The 21,892-nt window shown below is 44.3% G+C and overlaps 1 protein-coding gene across 1 annotated transcript in view; it reads right to left on the bottom strand.

The window, feature by feature from the left end:
* The window catches only part of plpp4 (phospholipid phosphatase 4), a 55,317-nt gene that overhangs the window by 14,574 nt on the left and 18,851 nt on the right, over positions 1–21,892 (bottom strand). Inside the window, exons 2-5 of the mRNA XM_030772478.1 lie at positions 18,223–18,331; positions 12,931–13,021; positions 2,121–2,184; positions 1,738–1,862 (exon numbers count right to left, since the gene is read on the bottom strand). Coding sequence (XP_030628338.1) covers positions 1,738–1,862; positions 2,121–2,184; positions 12,931–13,021; positions 18,223–18,331 — 389 coding nt within the window. The remainder of the gene's footprint in view (positions 1–1,737; positions 1,863–2,120; positions 2,185–12,930; positions 13,022–18,222; positions 18,332–21,892) is intronic.

Genomic DNA, 21,892 nt, shown 5'->3' with positions numbered 1-21,892 from the left:
ATAGAGTGATTGATTCTCTGGATACTAACAGAGGCTGTGAAAGGTCCACAGTTTTCTTAAGTTAAACACTTCAGTGACACTGAGGGCCGGCAGTGGAGGTGAGTGTGTGTGGTCACTATGACCTTTACATACAGTAACATTATGAAAAACACGCTTATGCTGAAATTTGTCGACATGACTCCTCTAAAAGCTTGGGGCAATGTGGAAAGCTGTGTATCAACATGTTTTAATCAGTCACGTTCTTTTGATTTTATGTGTTTGTATGTGGAGTCTTTCTGCACGTCTGTTTCCATCCAAAAACAATTTCAGAAAACAAAAACAAACAAACAAAGCAAACATGTGAATGACTTATGTCTCCTATTCATAAAACAAACAAACTACAATAAACAAACAAATAAATAAATAAAAACGTTTCTGCTAATCTTACCCATTATGAGGAAAATGCCCTAATTAAATGAGAACAAACACAATCCCTCTCTCTCTCAGTCCTGAGTCTATGAAGTCCATGAAATATATATTTGTATTTGTTTTAAAATCCCAGCAATCTAAAGACATCTGTAGTCTCCAGAAGAGTCTTTGTTCTGTAAACATAAATATCACTTTCTTAATTTAGTTCCTTTAACCCACAGCTCCCAGTCAGCCCTCCCACACACCATAGCACTCGCCTGGTTCTTTTCCCCACTGTGCCGAGAGCAGAGCACAGACAGCTCACTGATCAAGATGTTTCCAAACTGTGTCTGAGAGTGCCAGCAAACCTGACAAAGTCACTTCACTGTGTGCCTGTGTGCCTGTGTGTTAGGGAGTGTTGGGGTAACAGACCAGCCCTGAGGCCTGTGTGTTAGGGTGTGTTGGGGTAACGGACCAGCCCTGAGGCCTGTGTGTTAGGGCGTGTTGGGGTAACAGACCAGCCCTGAGGCCTGTGTGTTAGGGTGTGTTGGGGTAACAGACCAGCCCTGAGGCCTGTGTGTTAGGGAGTGTTGGGGTAACAGACCAGCCCTGAGGCCTGTATGTTAGGGTGTGTTGGGGTAACAGACCAGCCCTGAGGCCTGTGTGTTAGGGTGTGTTGGGGTAACAGACCAGCCCTGAGGCCTGTGTGTTAAGGCATGTTGGGGTAACAGACCAGCCCTGAGGCCTGTGTGTTAGGGCGCGTTGGGGTAACAGACCAGCCCTGACGCCTGTGTGTTAGGGTGTGTTGGGATAACAGACCAGCCCTGAGGCCTGTGTGTTAGGGTGTGTTGGGGTAACAGACCAGCCCTGACGCCTGTGTGTTAGGGAGTGTTGGGGTAACAGACCAGCCCTGAGGCCTGTGTGTTAGGGTGTGTTGGGGTAACAGACCAGCCCTGAGGCCTGTGTGTTAGGGAGTGTTGGAGTAACAGACCAGCCCTGAGGCCTGTGTGTTAGGGTGTGTTGGGGTAACAGACCAGCCCTGAGGCCTGCGTGTTAGGGAGTGTTGGAGTAACAGACCAGCCCTGACGCCTGTGTGTTAGGGAGTGTTGGGGTAACAGACCAGCCCTGACGCCTGTGTGTTAGGGTGTGTTGGGGTAACAGACCAGCCCTGAGGCCTGTGTGTTAGGGTGTGTTGGGGTAACAGACCAGCCCTGAGGCCTGTGTGTTAGGGTGTGTTGGGGTAACAGACCAGCCCTGAGGCCTGCGTGTTAGGGTGTGTTGGGGGCCTGTGTGCGGGACAGTGAGGTAGGGTGCCCAGTGTTAGAGTGTAGGTGTTGATAAGACACTCACAGGAAGAATGGCTACTGGGAAAACTCTTTCGCCCCTCTGACACCACATCCTGTTGTCCAGTGCAAAGCATTTTGGTGTTTGTCTGCCCATCAGGGAAACAGCGGTGGAAGTAATCAGGTCTGGGCCTAAGAGACACATTACAGTCAGACTGTGAAAAATACAGATTTACTCATCTCCACAAAGGATTATTTCTAGCCTTGGCTTTGTTTTGATTTTTTAATAAATGTATTATTATAATATATTGAGTCTGTCCATTGTTGTGTTGGTAACTGTTAATCATTGGTATTAAATTTACTGTTGTTGTCGGGACTGAATAATTGCTTCTCTTTGTAAAGCACTTCCCATTGTTTGTCATGAGTGAGTTTGAATAATGTGTGCATTACCTGCCAACTATCAACTTGATGGTATTAGTGAAGACACCATTGAGGGCCAGTGCCAGGGAAACAGCTGTAGGACAGAGAAAGACACAGAGACATTATGAACAGACCAGCTAACACCTCCACACGCTGAAAACATCCTCCTGCAGGCAGAGCTAAGGCTGGGAGTCAGTCAAGACGAGTCTAAAATCCATTTTAGTCCAAATGAAAAAAAAATGATTATGGCACCTCAAACTGAGTCAGACGTGGTGAGGAGATGGCCGCTGCATCAGGTAAATAAAGCTGGTGATGTATCAGGTAAATAAAGCTGGTGATGCATCAGGTAAATAAAGCTGGTGATGCATCAGGTAAATAAAGCTGGTGATGTATCAGGTAAATAAAGCTGGTGATGTATCAGGTAAATAAAGATGGTGATGTATCAGGTAAATAAAGCTGGTGATGTATCAGGTAAATAAAGCTGGTGGAGCATCAGGTAAATAAAGCTGGTGATGTATCAGGTAAATAAAGCTGGTGATGTATCAGGTAAATAAAGCTGGTGATGCATCAGGTAAATAAAGCTGGTGATGTATCAGGTAAATAAAGCTGGTGAAGCATCAGGTAAATAAAGCTGGTGAAGCATCAGGTAAATAAAGCTGGTGGAGCATCAGGTAAATAAAGCTGGTGAAGCATCAGGTAAATAAAGATGGTGATGTATCAGGTAAATAAAGCTGGTGATGCATCAGGTAAATAAAGCTGGTGATGTATCAGGTAAATAAAGCTGGTGATGCATCAGGTAAATAAAGCTGGTGATGTATCAGGTAAATAAAGCTGGTGAAGCATCAGGTAAATAAAGCTGGTGATGTATCAGGTAAATAAAGCTGGTGAAGCATCAGGTAAATAAAGCTGGTGAAGATAAGGATGAGAATATCAATACCCTGTCTGTGCTGAACAAGGGCATGCACCATGTAACCGTGCGATCTGATGGCCGCCAAAGGACACTCCCTGCAGTCAACATCATTTAAACTGTATATTTTTTGACCCATTCACATAATAGTTTTGACACTACATCTTTATTAATATGTGAAGATAATGAATAGTTGAATGAAAATAGTCTGTAATAGAGTGAATAGATTCGACTGGGGTTTGGTTCTGTGGTTTACAGTCATGTGATCCTGTGGGCCCTGTGTTTTATAGGCAGGATGACTGTTCGTGTAAATGAGCAAAAATGGTACTTTGTGCCACAGAGAATGTAACCCTGGGTCATGTTGGGTCATGTGGCTGAGTGCAGCAGTGTAACCAAGACAGTGGACGTACAGAGGGTGCGGGAGGCCCCAGTGAATAAGGCCCAGGACAGTGGATGTACAGAGGGTGCGGGAGGCCCCAGTGAATAAGACCCAGGACAGTGGACATACAGAGGGTGCGGGAGGCCCCAGTGAATAAGGCCCAGGACAGTGGATGCACAGAGGGTGCCAGAGGGCCCAGTGAAAAAGGCCCAGGACAGTGGACATACAGAGGGTGCGGGAGGCCCCAGTGAATAAGGCCCAGGACAGTGGATGCACAGAGGGTGCCAGAGGGCCCAGTGAATAAGGCCCAGGACAGTGGACATACAGAGGGTGCGGGAGGCCCCAGTGAATAAGACCCAGTTACAGAAGTGTTTTGGCCGATCTTCTCCCACCAAGCTCTTTAACTCACAGCCAGTTCTGAAAACATTTAAATGTCTGTTTACATCTATATTTCACTAAGTCAGCTTTTTAAATTGTTAATCAAACAGTGTCATTGATATTTCATTTAAAGGCATCATTTAGAAAAAAATACTACAGCCAAAATATTTTCAGTATTTTAAAATCTACTCTCTGTAAAAAAGCTTTGTGTTGACTTTGAGGTCTGGATGAGGTGAGTTTGTCTTGTAAAGTGTGAATGAGAATCCATTTCATCAACAGTAAACAAATGTGTTTTTTATTGAGTCAAATTAGGCCTCCGTGACAGAGTTCGGCCACATTCTCACACCTCTCTGATACAGCGGATATGATTATTGTCCTGTTAGACACTTTTTCATATAAATGACAACACTTATATAAATTTACGAGAAGTACTGATACAAACTATTATAGACCACTCCATTTGTGATCTGTCACTTTAAACTTGGATTGGTAGTACTGTGCCAAATACACCCACATTTATATTTTAGAATATTTTTAGCGAAGAGAATGATGCCATCATTTCTGTTTCAAAACGAACAATCATCCACAGACTACTCATGAAAACACCCTCCTCCTCCTCCATTGTCCTAGCACACAGTATCAGTCACAGTCACACAGTCTCACAGTCTCAGTCACACAGTCTCAGTCACAGTCTCAGTCTCAGTCACACAGTCTCAGTCACACAGTCTCAGTCACACAGTCACAGTCTCAGTCACACAGTCACAGTATCAGTCAAACAGTCTCAGTCACACAGTCACAGTCACACAGTTTCAGTCACACAGTCTCAGTCACACAGTCACAGTCTCAGTCACACAGTCTCAGTCACACAGTCTCAGTCTCAGTCACACAGTATCAGTCACACAGTCACAGTCACAGTCACACAGTCTCAGTCACAGTCTCAGTCACACAGTCTCAGTCACAGTCTCAGTCACACAGTCTCAGTCACACAGTTTCAGTCTCACAGTCTCAGTCACACAGTCACAGTATCAGTCACAGTCACACAGTCTCACAGTCTCAGTCACACAGTCTCAGTCACAGTCTCAGTCTCAGTCTCAGTCACACAGTCTCAGTCACACAGTCTCAGTCACACAGTCACAGTCTCAGTCACACAGTCACAGTATCAGTCAAACAGTCTCAGTCACACAGTCACAGTCACAGTCTCAGTCACACAGTCTCAGCCACACAGTCTCAGTCACACAGTCACAGTCTCAGTCACAGTCTCAGTCACACAGTCTCAGTCTCACAGTCTCAGTCACACAGTCTCAGTCACACAGTATCAGCCTCAGTCACACAGTCTCAGTCACACAGTCTCAGTCACACAGTCTCAGTCACACAGTCACAGTATCAGTCAAACAGTCTCAGTCTCAGTCACACAGTCTCAGTCACACAGTCTCAGTCACACAGTCACAGTCTCAGTCACACAGTCACAGTATCAGTCAAACAGTCTCAGTCACACAGTCACAGTCACACAGTTTCAGTCACACAGTCTCAGTCACACAGTCACAGTCTCAGTCACACAGTCTCAGTCACACAGTCTCAGTCACACAGTCACAGTCTCAGTCACAGTCTCAGTCACACAGTCTCAGTCTCACAGTCTCAGTCACACAGTCTCAGTCACACAGTATCAGCCTCAGTCACACAGTCTCAGTCACACAGTCTCAGTCACACAGTCTCAGTCACACAGTCACAGTCACACAGTCACAGTATCAGTCACACAGTCTCAGTCTCACAGTCTCAGTCACACAGTCTCAGTCACACAGTCTCAGTCACACAGTCACAGTCACACAGTCACAGTCACAGGCACACAGTCACACAGTCTCAGTCACACAGTCTCAGTCACACAGTCTCAGTCACACAGTCACAGTCTCAGTCACACAGTCACAGTATCAGTCAAACAGTCTCAGTCTCAGTCACACAGTCTCAGTCACACAGTCTCAGTCACACAGTCACAGTCTCAGTCACACAGTCACAGTATCAGTCAAACAGTCTCAGTCACACAGTCACAGTCACACAGTTTCAGTCACACAGTCTCAGTCACACAGTCACAGTCTCAGTCACACAGTCTCAGTCACACAGTCTCAGTCACACAGTCACAGTCTCAGTCACAGTCTCAGTCACACAGTCTCAGTCTCACAGTCTCAGTCACACAGTCTCAGTCACACAGTATCAGCCTCAGTCACACAGTCTCAGTCACACAGTCTCAGTCACACAGTCTCAGTCACACAGTCACAGTCACACAGTCACAGTATCAGTCACACAGTCTCAGTCTCACAGTCTCAGTCACACAGTCTCAGTCACACAGTCACAGTCTCAGTCACACAGTCTCAGTCACAGTCTCAGTCACACAGTCTCAGTCACACAGTCACAGTCACAGTATCAGTCACACAGTCTCAGGCACACAGTCTCAGTCACAGTCTCAGTCACACAGTCTCAGTCACACAGTATCAGCCTCAGTCACACAGTCTCAGTCACACAGTCACAGTCACACAGTCTCAGTCACACAGTCTCAGTCTCAGTCACACAGTCTCAGTCACACAGTATCAGCCTCAGTCACACAGTCTCAGTCACACAGTCTCAGTCTCACATTATCAGCCTCAGTCACACAGTCTCAGTCACACAGTCACAGTCTCACAGTCTCAGTCACAGTATCAGTCACACAGTCACAGTCACAGTCACACAGTCTCAGTCACAGTCTCAGTCACACAGTCTCAGTCACACAGTCACAGTCACAGTATCAGTCACACAGTCACAGTCACAGAGTCTCAGTCACAGTCTCAGTCACACAGTCTCAGTCACACAGTCACAGTCACACAGTCTCAGTCACACAGTTTCAGTCTCACAGTCTCAGTCACACAGTCACAGTCACACAGTCACAGTATCAGTCACACAGTCTCAGTCTCACAGTCTCAGTCACACAGTCTCAGTCACACAGTCTCAGTCACACAGTCACAGTCTCAGTCACACAGTCTCAGTCACACAGTCTCAGTCACACAGTCACAGTCTCAGTCACACAGTCTCAGTCACACAGTCTCAGTCTCAGTCACACAGTCTCAGTCACACAGTCTCAGTCACACAGTCACAGTCTCAGTCACAGTCTCAGTCACACAGTCACAGTCTCAGTCACAGTCTCAGTCACACAGTCTCAGTCACACAGTCTCAGTCACACAGTCACAGTCTCAGTCACACAGTCTCAGTCACACAGTCTCAGTCACACAGTCACAGTCTCAGTCACAGTCTCAGTCACACAGTCTCAGTCTCACAGTCTCAGTCACACAGTCTCAGTCACACAGTATCAGCCTCAGTCACACAGTCTCAGTCACACAGTCTCAGTCACACAGTCTCAGTCACACAGTCACAGTCACACAGTCACAGTATCAGTCACACAGTCTCAGTCTCACAGTCTCAGTCACACAGTCTCAGTCACACAGTCTCAGTCACACAGTCACAGTCTCAGTCACACAGTCTCAGTCACACAGTCACAGTCTCAGTCACACAGTCTCAGTCACACAGTCTCAGTCTCAGTCACACAGTCTCAGTCACACAGTCTCAGTCACACAGTATCAGCCTCAGTCACACAGTCTCAGTCACACAGTCTCAGTCACACAGTCTCAGTCACACAGTCACAGTCACACAGTCACAGTATCAGTCACACAGTCTCAGTCTCACAGTCTCAGTCACACAGTCTCAGTCACACAGTCACAGTCTCAGTCACACAGTCTCAGTCACACAGTCACAGTCTCAGTCACACAGTCTCAGTCACACAGTCTCAGTCTCAGTCACACAGTCTCAGTCACACAGTCACAGTCTCAGTCACACAGTCTCAGTCACACAGTCACAGTCTCAGTCACACAGTCTCAGTCACACAGTCTCAGTCTCAGTCACACAGTCTCAGTCACACAGTCTCAGTCACACAGTCACAGTCTCAGTCACAGTCTCAGTCACACAGTCACAGTCTCAGTCACAGTCTCAGTCACACAGTATCAGTCACACAGTCTCAGTCACACAGTCACAGTCTCAGTCACACAGTCTCAGTCACACAGTCTCAGTCACACAGTCACAGTCTCAGTCACAGTCTCAGTCACACAGTCTCAGTCTCACAGTCTCAGTCACACAGTCTCAGTCACACAGTATCAGCCTCAGTCACACAGTCTCAGTCACACAGTCTCAGTCACACAGTCTCAGTCACACAGTCACAGTCACACAGTCACAGTATCAGTCACACAGTCTCAGTCTCACAGTCTCAGTCACACAGTCTCAGTCACACAGTCTCAGTCACACAGTCACAGTCTCAGTCACACAGTCACAGTCTCAGTCACAGTCTCAGTCACACAGTATCAGTCACACAGTCTCAGTCACACAGTCACAGTCTCAGTCACACAGTCTCAGTCACACAGTCTCAGTCACACAGTCACAGTCTCAGTCACAGTCTCAGTCACACAGTCTCAGTCTCACAGTCTCAGTCACACAGTCTCAGTCACACAGTATCAGCCTCAGTCACACAGTCTCAGTCACACAGTCTCAGTCACACAGTCTCAGTCACACAGTCACAGTCGCACAGTCACAGTATCAGTCACACAGTCTCAGTCTCACAGTCTCAGTCACACAGTCTCAGTCACACAGTCTCAGTCACACAGTCACAGTCTCAGTCACACAGTCACAGTCACAGGCACACAGTCTCAGTCACACAGTCTCAGTCACACAGTCACAGTCTCAGTCACACAGTCACAGTCTCAGTCACACAGTATCAGTCACACAGTATCAGTCACACAGTCACAGTCTCAGTCACACAGTCTCAGTCACACAGTCTCAGTCACACAGTCACAGTCTCAGTCACACAGTCTCAGTCTCAGTCACACAGTCTCAGTCACACAGTCACAGTCACACAGTCACAGTATCAGTCACACAGTCTCAGGCACACAGTCTCAGTCACACAGTCTCAGTCTCACAGTCTCAGTCACACAGTCTCAGTCACACAGTATCAGCCTCAGTCACACAGTCTCAGTCACACAGTCACAGTCACACAGTCTCAGTCACACAGTCACAGTCTCAGTCTCAGTGACACAGTCTCAGTCTCAGTCACACAGTCTCACACCGTCACAGTCTCAGTCACACAGTCTCAGTCTCAGTCACACAGTCACAGTCACACAGTCACAGTCTCAGTCACACAGTCTCAGTCTCAGTCACACAGTCTCAGTCACACAGTATCAGCCTCAGTCACACAGTCTCAGTCACACAGTCTCAGTCACACAGTCTCAGTCTCACATTATCAGCCTCAGTCACACAGTCTCAGTCACACAGTCACAGTCTCACAGTCTCAGGCACACAGTCACAGGCACACAGTCTCAGTCACACAGTCACAGTCACAGGCACACAGTCACAGAGTATCAGTCACACAGTCACAGGCACACAGTCTCAGTCACACAGTCACAGTCACAGTCACACAGTCTCAGTCACACAGTCACAGTCTCAGTCACACAGTCCCAGTCACACAGTCACAGTCTCACAGTCTCAGTCACACAGTCTCAGTCACACAGTCTCAGTCTCAGTCACACAGTCACAGTCACACAGTCTCAGTCTCAGTCACACAGTCTCAGTCACACAGTCTCAGTCACAGTCACAGTCACACAGTATCAGTCACACAGTATCAGTCACACAGTCACAGTCACACAGTCTGAGTCACACAGTCTCAGTCACAGTCACAGTCACACAGTATCAGTCACACAGTCACAGTCACACAGTCACAGTATCAGTCACACAGTCTCAGGCACACAGTCTCAGTCACAGTCTCAGTCACACAGTCTCAGTCTCACAGTATCAGTCACACAGTATCAGTCACACAGTCTCAGTCACAGTCACAGTCACACAGTCTCAGTGGAGCTGGCACTGAAACAGCTACCTCACCCACTTTGTCTATGTACAGCCCCCTGACAGTGTCGAACCGCTGGTCTGGCCTGACACTTATCTGCCTGATTTCCTCCTTTTCTGGGTGAGTGATGCTGGAGTTGAGGAGTTGATGAGTAATGTGCCTGGATGTTGAATCTACTCCAGAGGATAGGTATAGTACATATAGGTATAGTTGGTATACAGGATTGAACTCTGTAGTACGATATCATGAATGTATTTTTCATCGAAGGAAACACACACACAACCACACAGAGAGAGAGAATATTTTACCTGGAAATAGAAACAGTACTCTGGGTTTGTCTGTGATGGCAGACCTGTGGTCATGTGATATGTTAAAGGAGCTGCGTGGGACACGCAGGTGTGTAGCCAATAAGATATTTTAAACCAAGAAACCGTATGCACTGCTCGGGTGGTTCTCACACTGATAGCTCTGGCTGTCTTCCTTTGTGTTTGTCTTTGACAAGCTGTCAGGATTTTCCTCTCTGTGGCTCTTCCCACTCAGCTCTCTGGCAGCAGCAGTATTAGTCTGTGGGGAGTGTGGAAGCTGCAGTGAGTCCCTGTCCTCACACAACAGGAGAGCTCTACATGCACCTCAGCCTGAGCACAGCCCAGGAACAGTGCCACCATCAGCAGGACAGCAGAGGGGTGTGGAGGTGCGTGTGTGTTTGGGTGGAGGTGTGTGTGTGTTTGGGTGGTGGTGTGTGTGGGTTTGGGTGGAGGTGTGTGTGGGTTTGGGTGGTGGTGTGTGTGGGTTTGGGTGAAGGTGTGTGTGGGTTTGGGTGGTGGTGTGTGTGGGTTTGGGTGGAGGTGTGTGTGGGTTTGGGTGGTGGTGTGTGTGGGTTTGGGTGGAGGTGTGTGTGTGTTTGGGTGGAGGGGTGTGTGGGTTTGGGTGGAGGGGTGAGTGGGTTTGGGTGGTGGTGTGTGTGGGTTTGGGTGAAGGTGTGTGTGGGTTTGGGTGGAGGTGTGTGTGTTTGGGTGGAGGGGTGTGTGTGTGTTTGGGTGGAGGTGTGTGTGGGTTTGGGTGGAGGTGTGTGTGTGGGTTTGGGTGGAGGTGTGTGTGTGTTAAGGTGGAGGGGTGTGTGGGTTTGGGTGGAGGTGTGTGTGGGTTTGGGTGAAGGTGTGTGTGTGTTTGGGTGAAGGTGTATGTGTGTTTGGGTGGAGGTGTGTGTGTGTTTGGGTGGAGGGGTGTGTGGGTTTGGGTGGAGGGGTGAGTGGGTTTGGGTGGTGGTGTGTGTGGGTTTGGGTGGTGGTGTGTGTGGGTTTGGGTGAAGGTGTGTGTGGGTTTGGGTGGAGGTGTGTGTGTTTGGGTGGAGGGGTGTGTGTGTGTTTGGGTGGAGGTGTGTGTGGGTTTGGGTGGAGGTGTGTGTGGGTTTGGGTGGTGGTGTGTGTGGGTTTGGGTGGAGGTGTGTGTGGGTTTGGGTGGAGGTGTGTGTGGGTTTGGGTGGAGGGGTGTGTGTGTGTTTGGGTGGAGGTGTGTGTGGGTTTGGGTGGAGGTGTGTGTGTGGGTTTGGGTGGAGGTGTGTGTGTGGGTTTGGGTGGAGGTGTGTGTGTGTTAAGGTGGAGGGGTGTGTGGGTTTGGGTGGAGGTGTGTGTGGGTTTGGGTGGAGGGGTGTGGTGTGGGTGTGGGTGGTGCTTCGTGTGGTTGGAGGGCTGGTACGTAGGGTTGGGTGGAGGTGTGGAATACATATGGACATTTGGATTAGAGAGAGTAAGGAATACTGCTCTCAGAGAACACAGCTGTAATAGAAGGTGTGAATCTGCAGGCAAACTATAATAGATCGTTTGGCATTAAACATGAGTAATCAAAGCTGACAGGGTCAGAACAGGAGATAAAACTGTCCCTAAATCCTTCAGCTGCAGTGCACTGCCCCTTACACAGTTAGCACAGGGAATACTGTAAATAATCTGTAGATGTTAGAGGCATGGAATAAGTCAGTTTATGTAAAATGGAGAAAATGCTCAAAAAACATATGCTATTTAGCTAGACAAGGTCTGGTCATAATTTGTAAACTGGTTTAAAAATTAAACATTTATTGCATTCTGCTTTTCTTTTAAACTTTCATGTTGTCGGGGCTCTGTGACCTAGTGGGGGCCATAGAGCTTAGCATTAGCGGCCAGTCAAACAGCCAGTCTTCGTTCAGCAGCTAGCGAAGGCTGATTACAACCAAACTGAGTTCTTTGCCAACGGCTCTTAATCAATAATTCAAGAGTTCAGCACAGAAAGCGGCTGCTTCTCTGGGAAGAGCAGTGGTTATTTGCATGTTCTCAGGTGGTGAATTAACCCTGTTACTCTCCATTAGATCTGCATGTAAAAAAAAAGTCACCTTTTATCTTCCTGTACCAAAAAATGATTTCATAATTAAAAACTGATGATCAGTACAGTGTGAAATAAAATACAGTCTGAAATGAAACAGCATTCAATGCCAGACAGAATTAAATACTGTAGACAACAATATTACCGCACACAGAAATAAATACTGTAGACAACAATATTACTACACACAGAATTATTACAGCCTTAAAACCTCATTTTGTTTTCCAGTTTATCTTTTTCTGGAGATTTGTGTGTGTGTGTGTGTGTGTGTGAGAGAGAGACACATAAAGCAAAACCTCTGTGAGACCTTAAGTGCAGAGCCATACTGACACAGCTCTAATACGGTACAGCAGCACACCACACAGACTGTTTGGCCATAAGCAATAAGAAAGCTTCGGTTCCAAGTGAGAACTAACGTTGAATGTGCGTTCAGGTCCTTCAAAAAACGGAACCTTAGTGTTCTCTCAGTAATTTCCCTTGACAGCTATGAGAAATGACTGATTATTGGTCTAAGGTCAAATGTACAGAATGCAATCATTTTCCCTCTGATGAAACGTGATGTGTTTCATTCTTGTAACTGTCTCCTGTGTCAGTCCACAGTGAGTAAGACTGAAATCTCCATAGTGATGCAAAGTTAAAGTTAACCCTCATTTGTTTTTGGAATTTTAAATTGGAACACTATTACATTTCTCTCTCTAAATGGCTTTTCTGAGCATTACAACTCACAAATATAAAACTAGCAGTCTGTGGAATGCATGGTGATTTTAAAGAAACATCTTTCAATAAAATTATTATTTCTCAGCAGAATGTGTTCTGGTTAAGAGGACAGATGGTTGATTAAGCTAGTCACCAGAACCATCTGAAACATGGTGGAAAATAGCAGTGCTTTCCTGAGCCATGCAGGCTGGTCATCTCTTACCTAAACAGGCCTCTCTGATATCAGTTTTATTTGTCCGCTGGATAATCTTCACCACCAAAATTACAGCCAAAGGGGTGAGAAATGAAATCGCCTGTAAAAACAAAGAAACATCACAAACAGATCCACAGCACAATAAACATCAAACATTAAACACTGGATGCTACTCTACACTCAACAAAATGGGCTAGCAGAGTCAAAGTTTTATAGCATCTTTGAGTTTCAGATTAACAGCCAATCTGTTCTTGTCTCTTGATTAGAAACCGGGGCATTCTTCACACTCAGCTTATTTCTGGCCCAGAGGAGTTTATTCAGTTCAGCTGCCGCTGAGTGACTGTGTCAGAGTGAAGGCTATGAGTGGAATGAAGGGGGGGGGCGCGCGCAGCCGTCTTCATGGATGACAAACAAGTGGAGTTCCAAAGACCCGAACAACTCCACTCCTAAGATCTTTAACACATCTTTAGAATGAAATTAAATGAATGATTTTTTTTTTTTTTTTTTACAAAAAGGTGAACCAAAGAAATGACCAGTGCTCACATTCTACATGTTCTGGTAGGGACAGTATCTACATGTTCTGGTAGGCATAGCAGAGCTGTCTGTACAGATTACTGGATGAAGGCAGAGTGTTGTCCATGGCACATGTCAATATGTCAGATGTTGACACACAACAGAATATTGTCTTATGCTGTTATAGGTGTCTGATGCTGGCGTTAGACTCCAGGGGGTAGCCAGAGAATTACGTTCAGTCTGTTTCTACTGGGTAACAGTCTGACAGAATGAGACACTACTGTCTGTGTGTTCGGACACAGGCAGGGATTCAGTCACAGATCTAGACAGGTCCCTCAGCAAAAGGTAGTTTATCAACAAACAGTCCAAAAACAGGAGGCAAAAGTCAGGATCCAAACACAGAGTTCGCAACCAAGAGAGCAATCAGAGGCAGGCACACAGTCCAAACAGCAGACAGAGACCGGATCCTGAGACAGTCAAAAACCAAACCAAAAGGTACATGCAGGCTGAGATTCCAAAATCCATGAGATGAATAACAAAGTCAGACAACATCAGGCAGTAGTCAAAAACTGTATGTCACTTACAGAGAATCTGGCTAGAACATAACACAGAGCACATTGAGACAAACTGACAAACAATAGTGAAAAACTGACAGACTTAACCAGGCAGACAGAACCAGGCAGACTTAAATAGGCAGACAGGCAGACTTAGCCAGGCAGACTTAAATAGGCAGACTTAAATAGGCAGACAGGCAGACTTAACCAGGCAGACTTAAATAGGCAGACTTAACCAGGCAGACTTAAACAGGCAGAGGGCAATGAGGGAACAAGGAACAGATGTGTAGGATAATGGGTAGCAGGTGAGGGGTGGAGTCCAGAGCACATGACAAAAAGTAAATAAATAGCACATGGTGAGGAAAACAAAACAAACACTGACAGACAGGGGGAGACAGAACACAAGGTTCACGCAGGAGCTCTGACATGATGCTGTTAGTGTTCCTATGGAGCACCTCCTGATGAAGATCCTGAATGCTATGAAACATGTCGTGGGCAGAAGGAAAGATGAAACAGCTCTTACTGGATGAGAGCCATGATGATGATCAACCAAATCAGCTGCTGGAGACACCAAAACCGCATGAGCAATCTACATTATCCTCCATCTCCACCACCCCCCACCCCCACCCTACCTGAACCTGTCAGCAACCATGGAGAAGCTGGTGTCAGCTGGGACGAGGCTGTCACTTTCCCTGTCAGCCAGGACTCAGGTACAGCAAAAAATCAGCCCAGATTCTCCTCCACCCTTTTTTTCTGCCTCAGGGACCCAATGACCCCCCTCCCCTCCACTACCTGTAGTACCTCAAAGAAAGAGACAAGTTCCTCAACCACCAGAAAGGCAGCTTCGCTCTCTACCCCATCATCAGCAGGAGCTCCACCAACCTTCCTCCACTGAAAGGGAAGAGGTCACCCCATTCTCAAGTAATCTGGTCAACTGATGTTTTTCAGGTCCGTGCTGCTACAGTGATGATGTCAGCAGTACATATTCTCAAAACCAGCTCCAACCCTGTGTGCTGGTAATCTGTCTCATTCCAGTGCTTATCAGAGACAGAAAGAACAGGAGGTACATATCAGATAATGCGAATGCATCCAATCTACAGTATATAAATGTGAGTCACAGCGTTTGGAGGTTACTGAGTCAGTATTAGATCTCTCACAAACAAGTTTCATTCGAATAATGATTTTATTACAGTCCACGGGCTTGATTTTATGCTTTGAATAGAAACATGGTTAAATGAATGTAGCACTGAAACCGTATTAATTGAGACAGCTCCACCAAACTTTAACTTTATAAATGTCTCGCATGCTGGCAAGATTGGTGGAGGCATAGCTGCTCTACTTGGCTATCTCTGTGCAGTTCTGAGAGGGGCTCCAAGAATATTACTAGTAATTGTCTATGGGCCTCCGAAGTACAATGCTAATTTTATTGATGAATTTACAGATATGTTACCTTTTATTTCCACTGATTTTGATCATTTTCTTATTGCTGGTGATTTTAACATCCATATTGATAATCCCAAGGACAGTGATGCCAAGGAATTCTGTGCCATACTGGACTCTTTTGGACTCTCTCGACACGTGTCCACACTCTAGATGTGGTTATCTGTGGTTAAAATATCCCAGTATAGTGCTATTAATACTGAAATTTTAATTAATACAGTGAGTCATCTCAAATCATCCACCTGTAGTCTTGACACACTACCAACCAACTTTTTAAAGAAAATGTTTTATTCAATATCAGTGAATTTACTTCAGATAGTAAACACCTCACTCATGTCAGCCATTTTTCCTAACACATTAAAAACTGCAGTTGTGAAGCCTCTCTTAAAAAAGAAAAATTTCAGCCAGGATTCCCACCTAATCATAGTACTGAGACTGCTCTAATTAAAGTTATTAATGACATTTGCTTAAATACAGACTCTGGAAAATGATCTTTTCTACTATTGCTCGATCTCAGTGTTGGTTTTCATACCATTGACCATAAAATTCTCATAGATAGATTTGAGAACTAGGTTGGACTCTCAGGAACTGTCCTAAAATGGCTCAGTTCATATCCGCAAGAAAGGAACTACTTTGTTGAAATAGAAAATAGTGTTTATGAGAGAGTGCCAGTAACCTGTGGTGTGCCCCTGGGTTCAATTCTTGGGCCACTCTCATTCAATTTATACATGTTCCCTCTTGGCCAAATCTTACAAGACTATGAGATATCTTACCACAGCTATGCAGATGATACTCAGATTTACTTGGCCCTCTCTCCTAACAACTTTGGTCTCCTTGACTCACTTTGTAAGTGCCTTGAGCACATCACTAACTGGATGGGACAAAATTTCTGATGTTGAATAAAGATAAAACAGAGATTATTTTATTCAGGAATAGCAATGAGAGGCACAGACTAGCTGCCTACCTGGATTGGAGAGCCCTAAAATCTAAAGAACTAACAAGTAACCTTAGTGTACTAATGAACTCTGATCTCAGCCTTAGCAGTCATGTCAAAGCAGTTACTAAATCACCTTAAGAACATCAACAAGATTAGAGATTTTCTGACTAAACCAGACCTGGAGAAACTCATCCATGCCTCTATTTCTACCAGGATTGATTACTGCAATGATCTCTTAACTGGACTCCAAAAAAGACAGTCAAACAGCTTCAGTTGATTCAAAATGCAGCTGTCAGAGTTCTCAGTAGGAGTAAAAGAAGGGAACACATCTCCCCCATTCTTAAATCCTTACACTGGCTACCAGTAAGTTACAGAGTAGACTTTAAGGTACTATTACCGCTCTATAAATCGCTTAATGGTGCAAGTCCAGCATATGTATTTGATATGCTGCAGCAATATGAGCTGAGCAGAACTCTCAGATCATTAGGAACGAGTCAGTTAGTCCTGCCTAAGGTAAAGACGAAACATGGAGAAGCAGCATTTAGCTATTACACTGCTCTTAAATGGAACCAGTTGACAGAGAGCATTAGAAGAGCCCCAACACTAGACACTTTCAAACCCAGGCTGAAAACATTCCTATTTGACCAGGCTTTCAGCTCTGTTTAACACACAGTTAGCTCTACTGCATTTCCATCCTGTAATGCCACCTTATTATCTCAATTTGATTTTTAATTTGTTTTTTATTTTCATGTTAAATTTCTTCTCTTTTAAATCTATTGTTTTAATCATGTTTTAATTTCTATTCTCTTATAACTTTTCACTTTGAATTTGAATTATCTTTGTATTTTGTATTTTCTCATTTGTAAAGCATTTTGAATGACCACAGCGTATGAAAGGTGCTATATAAATAAACTTGCCTTGCCTCTCCTTTGGTTTGCAAATAAGATTATCACTACTATTAGAATTCGTAACATGTTATCTTCCTTTATTTTTTATTACTCTCTTTCTTTCATCAAAAGAGGAGCTTAACTAATGAATTTACTGCTTATACATAAGATAGCATTTAAATCCCTAAATACTTGTTTCATTTGGATTTCTGAAGCGTCAAACTGCTGTAATGAAAAAGCACTGTTGTAATTGTTCAGATTAGATGGATTCAATCAGGTCAGGTCAATGACATCATAAATATCCATAGGCGTTCTCTCCAGCTGTTTATTATCCTACAGCAAAACCTTACAGTCTTTTCTCACAGCCTCATCCTTTCCTGCCCTGCATTATGTCTGTGGTGTTGAAATTTGAAACTCCTATCTTCAGTGTGTAATAATCCCGTACACCTTTTAAATTTGCATTGATTTTTGTCTCCTCAGTACCCAGAAACCTCCTCAGTAATGTAAAGAATACACTGTGTGCTGCAGAGCATGGCTTTTCCAGGTGAATAATGAGACTGAGTTGTCACTATTCTGAACAACTCCTCTCCACTACAGTGAATACACAGCTGACGATGACTGCAGAGCCAATAGTCATAAGAAAATGCTTTTTTGGAACTAGGCTGTTGTTTAAAGAAATTAACACCGGTGACATGCACAGAGGAAAGTCAGTTAACATTCAGTGGAATTAGACTCCTGGGGTTTCACAGAACAAAGCAGCTTTCTCCAAGCTATGCTGATACCTACAGTGGCAAAAGTCTGTACCAACATTATTTCTGACTGGCTAGTATTGCCTGGAGGGTCTTAACACTGTTTCATCTTTATTAGCACTAATGTTTCATTTAAAGAAGGTCTTATGCTAGTAAATGTACCAGTGATGACTGTCCAGACAGACTGATTTCAAAAGAGTTATGAAAGAAGCCATACTCACAAACATGACTCTCTTGGGGATGTGGTCAGACTCCACCAGGGGGTTTTTATACAGCCAGAGTTCCTCAGGTTGGATGACTCTCTCAAAAGGCTCTAGGAATTCTGTGAAACTGTGGGACGAAAAAACAGAGTGAAGCATACTTCACTTAATTTCATAACACTATCAGGCACAACACTCAATTTGCCTGTGGGACAAGTTGGTTAATAATATTTTCATTCTTTAATGAGGCATTTGTATATCCCTGGAGAATATTACCAAGAGGTGAAAAGTAGCACTCTCAAACCTCTAGTGGACTGTTGTCCTTTGGTAAAGATAACAAGCAGTCAGTTGATTTCTGTAAAAGAGTTGAATGTGATATGCACAACAGCATATTGACAATACTGGACAAATGGCTTTGGTACATCCAACATTAATTGCATCATATAAAATGGATCCATATTTGTTTGAAGAAACAGCAAAATAGAGCCATTGTGGTGTCAATATACGGTCAGAAAAAGGTTAAAACAGGATCAGGGTAGAGCTACTGAGGGTCAGAGCCAGGCCACAGTCTGTTTGAGAGTGCAGGGATGAACAGCCTTAGTCGTGGGCGACAGGGTGGTTAATGCAATGGTCACAACTGATGGTTAATGCCAAGCACTGCTCAAATTATACGAAAATAACATGGGGATATGATAGTTTGCAAACCCAACAGAAATCCAATTTTTTGTGCAGAGCTGAGCTTTTTTTTTCTTTTCCAAATTAGGCTAACAGCATAACCTTTACTAATGATGCACAAGCTGTTCTGATTGTGGCTTTTCTTTTCCTTAATGAAAATGTCAACAAAGTAATAAGAGTTGGAATGTGGAAAGGAGCAAAGTGAAAGAAGCCCTAGTAACTGGCTACCAAACACCCACCACCAGCAGTCACAGCGAATCACAGGTCCACACCAGTGCACTTCAGCACCCCGTTTTCAACAGCAATTATTTTCAAGAGTCTGAGACCTTTTACTCACATCAGAAGCCAACTCAGCAGAACCACAACTGTTTCACTACAAATACAAAGACAGACATGTCAGTGGAGCACTGTCCCGAGGCTGTACCTGCCTTTCAATGTTGCACTGAGGTGTTGCACTGAGGTGATGCACTGAGGAGTTGCACTGAGGCGTTGCACTGAGGTGTTGCCTATGATAATATAGAGGGAATCACTTGCTTGTTTGAGCAGAGTAACACTGATACTTGTTCGTCCAGAGGCTTCCGCAGCCCTCAAGCATAAATCAAGTCCTGACACAGACTGGACGGCCCATGACACAAATAGTCCTAGAAATGGATGAGTGTGTGTGTTTGGCTGTAAATGCAAGACCAAGCTCAGCAAACCCACAACCTGGAATCAGCCTTAAATGGTCCATATATCTTCATTTGTTCTGTGCCTAAAATCCTGTGAATGCCTCTTTTCCACTGCAGGAATTTGTTGGGGGGGGGGGGGGGGGGGGGGGGGGTCCACCAGAACAGGAACAAACAAACAAATGAACCAAAGAAACAGGCCCAGATGAAATGTGAATGATATCACAATTAGTATGACTACCCAGGTTACGCTGATAATGACATTCTGCTGTTGTTTTAATTAGGGCTGCCCTCTGAAAGTCGAGGAGCCGAATCATCAGGCGGAGGCCCGACAGGCGCCAGAGATCTTTCGAGTCGAGCAGTCATTGTTTTTGGGGTTTTTTGTCAGTCAGCGTGCATTACAATAACAGGATAACACAGATAGACGCTTACAGAAATGCACAGGGATAACATTTCAGTGAGGAATTATAAATAAGGGGAATCATAACTACATTTTTATATTCTAGCAGGGCTAGCTGATGTGCTTACTAAAAAAAAATCCACATGACAACATGGTTAACTGATGAGAGAAGCTGAAACCTGAGCTGGAGTGGTTGGTAAACTAATGACGGGTGAGTAGCATAGCCAGGCGGCCATCGAAAAAGAGACTGAAGACAAACGTTTGCTTTTTCATCTTAAATATCTCAAATCTTCAATTTCAAGAGTTTAATTTGTTTATTTATTCATTTACACTTAAGATTTATGCATTATGTTGAAAGAGAAATACAGCAGCCTAATAAGCCTGTCCTGTTGAAGGCGAGAAGTTATTATTTTATAGTGGGCAATGCCGTGAATTTATTTTAAACGGTTTCATTTGTTTATTCATTTAGGCTACACATTGTTTTTAACATTTAAGGTGAAATTTAAAAAATAGCCTATAAGAGCTTGATTTAAACACAAATACATGTATGCCACCTGTTTCATTATTCCGACTAAGCCATATGGAAGCCCAACATTATGTGTCAGCAATTCAAATAGGCTGCAATTCAAATCATATGCAGCTGTCTTTTATTGATTTTCAAATTCTCAAAAATATGTTCCCATGACTCTGTTGCATTTGACTATGTTAATGTGGTCGAAATCATCACTGAAATTCACGCCAATGGGTTTTCTGATCGTCAGATAGTCTATATGAGAAAAAAAGGAACGAATAGTCAAATATTCATATTGAACAGCCAAATCTGATTCAGCTGACAAAATTCTGAGTCAGCTTCAGCCCTCATTTTAATGATAACTTTGTAATTAAGCCTCAGTATTTACACTTGCACTCAATAATGGATTTCCCCTTCAGCAGCTCCACAGAGAAGGAGGCTCCAAAATGAGTTTTCATGAGCCAAGAACACAAGCCAGGATTGCTGCTGGCATTCACATAGCTCGCAGGGTTGTGAAGAGGAGGAATTACGACATGCAGGTATCTGCCAAAATAAAGCAACAAGGAATAAACAGAAGAAACAAAGTTAACTGAGAGCGTAAGCTTTTCCTGAGTTAATGAAACCATGAACCTCATCACCTCATGCTTAAGGTAATGTATACAAATGCAGGAACCAGCTGTCCATTATTTTGACTGTCGAGGCTACAGAAAGAGTTACAGTGACTCAGAGAGTGTTGACACACGTTTGGCAGGAGCTTCAGTGATGAAAACTGTTCAGCTTGTTTTGTGCAATGATTAAGGTGATGCTGGCATGGACGTCTGCAGAAAGGACATCAGTAGTTAGTGTTTACTGCTGTTTACTGCTGCTGACACAACACACTCCTCATATACTGACTCCAGACGCAAAGCATGTTTTCTGAGTGACATGCTATACATTTTGTAGTTTTAAGAGAAAGGGTTTGAAAATTAATTGTGCAATAAACTGTATAAAGTGGTTAAGTTACTGAATAAAAATACACTTTAATTTATTCTAAGGCCTTTTATTTAACTCACATTAGCTATTGCAAATGACATCTCTTTACAAACCTTCATCAAGCTGAATTCTACTGTAATTCCAATTAATCTCCAATTCTATATCCTCAAGTTTGGTGTGAACTCCAATTTAAATACCATGAACTGAACTGTAAATAACCATTAATGTTCAGTTTAACAGAACTGACACCAGGCCTGATACTTCGCTCAGCTCCTGACTGCTCAGTGAGCATTTGATAACATAGTTCCCTCGCAGTTCTGTTAAAATGTCACTCACTGCTTTGTTATGTTAACCTAAATGGAAGGGATGATCATCAAGGAATACTGTGTTGATACCTTTCTGTGCCTGTGCTTGTACAGGTAAATTGTGCATATATAATTGTATGGTGTGACAGACAGTTAGTGTGAT

The sequence above is a fragment of the Chanos chanos genome, chromosome 4 (genome assembly GCF_902362185.1).
Source record: "Chanos chanos chromosome 4, fChaCha1.1, whole genome shotgun sequence".
NCBI lineage: Eukaryota > Metazoa > Chordata > Actinopteri > Gonorynchiformes > Chanidae > Chanos > Chanos chanos.
This window is presented reverse-complemented; position numbering and strand designations above follow the sequence as displayed.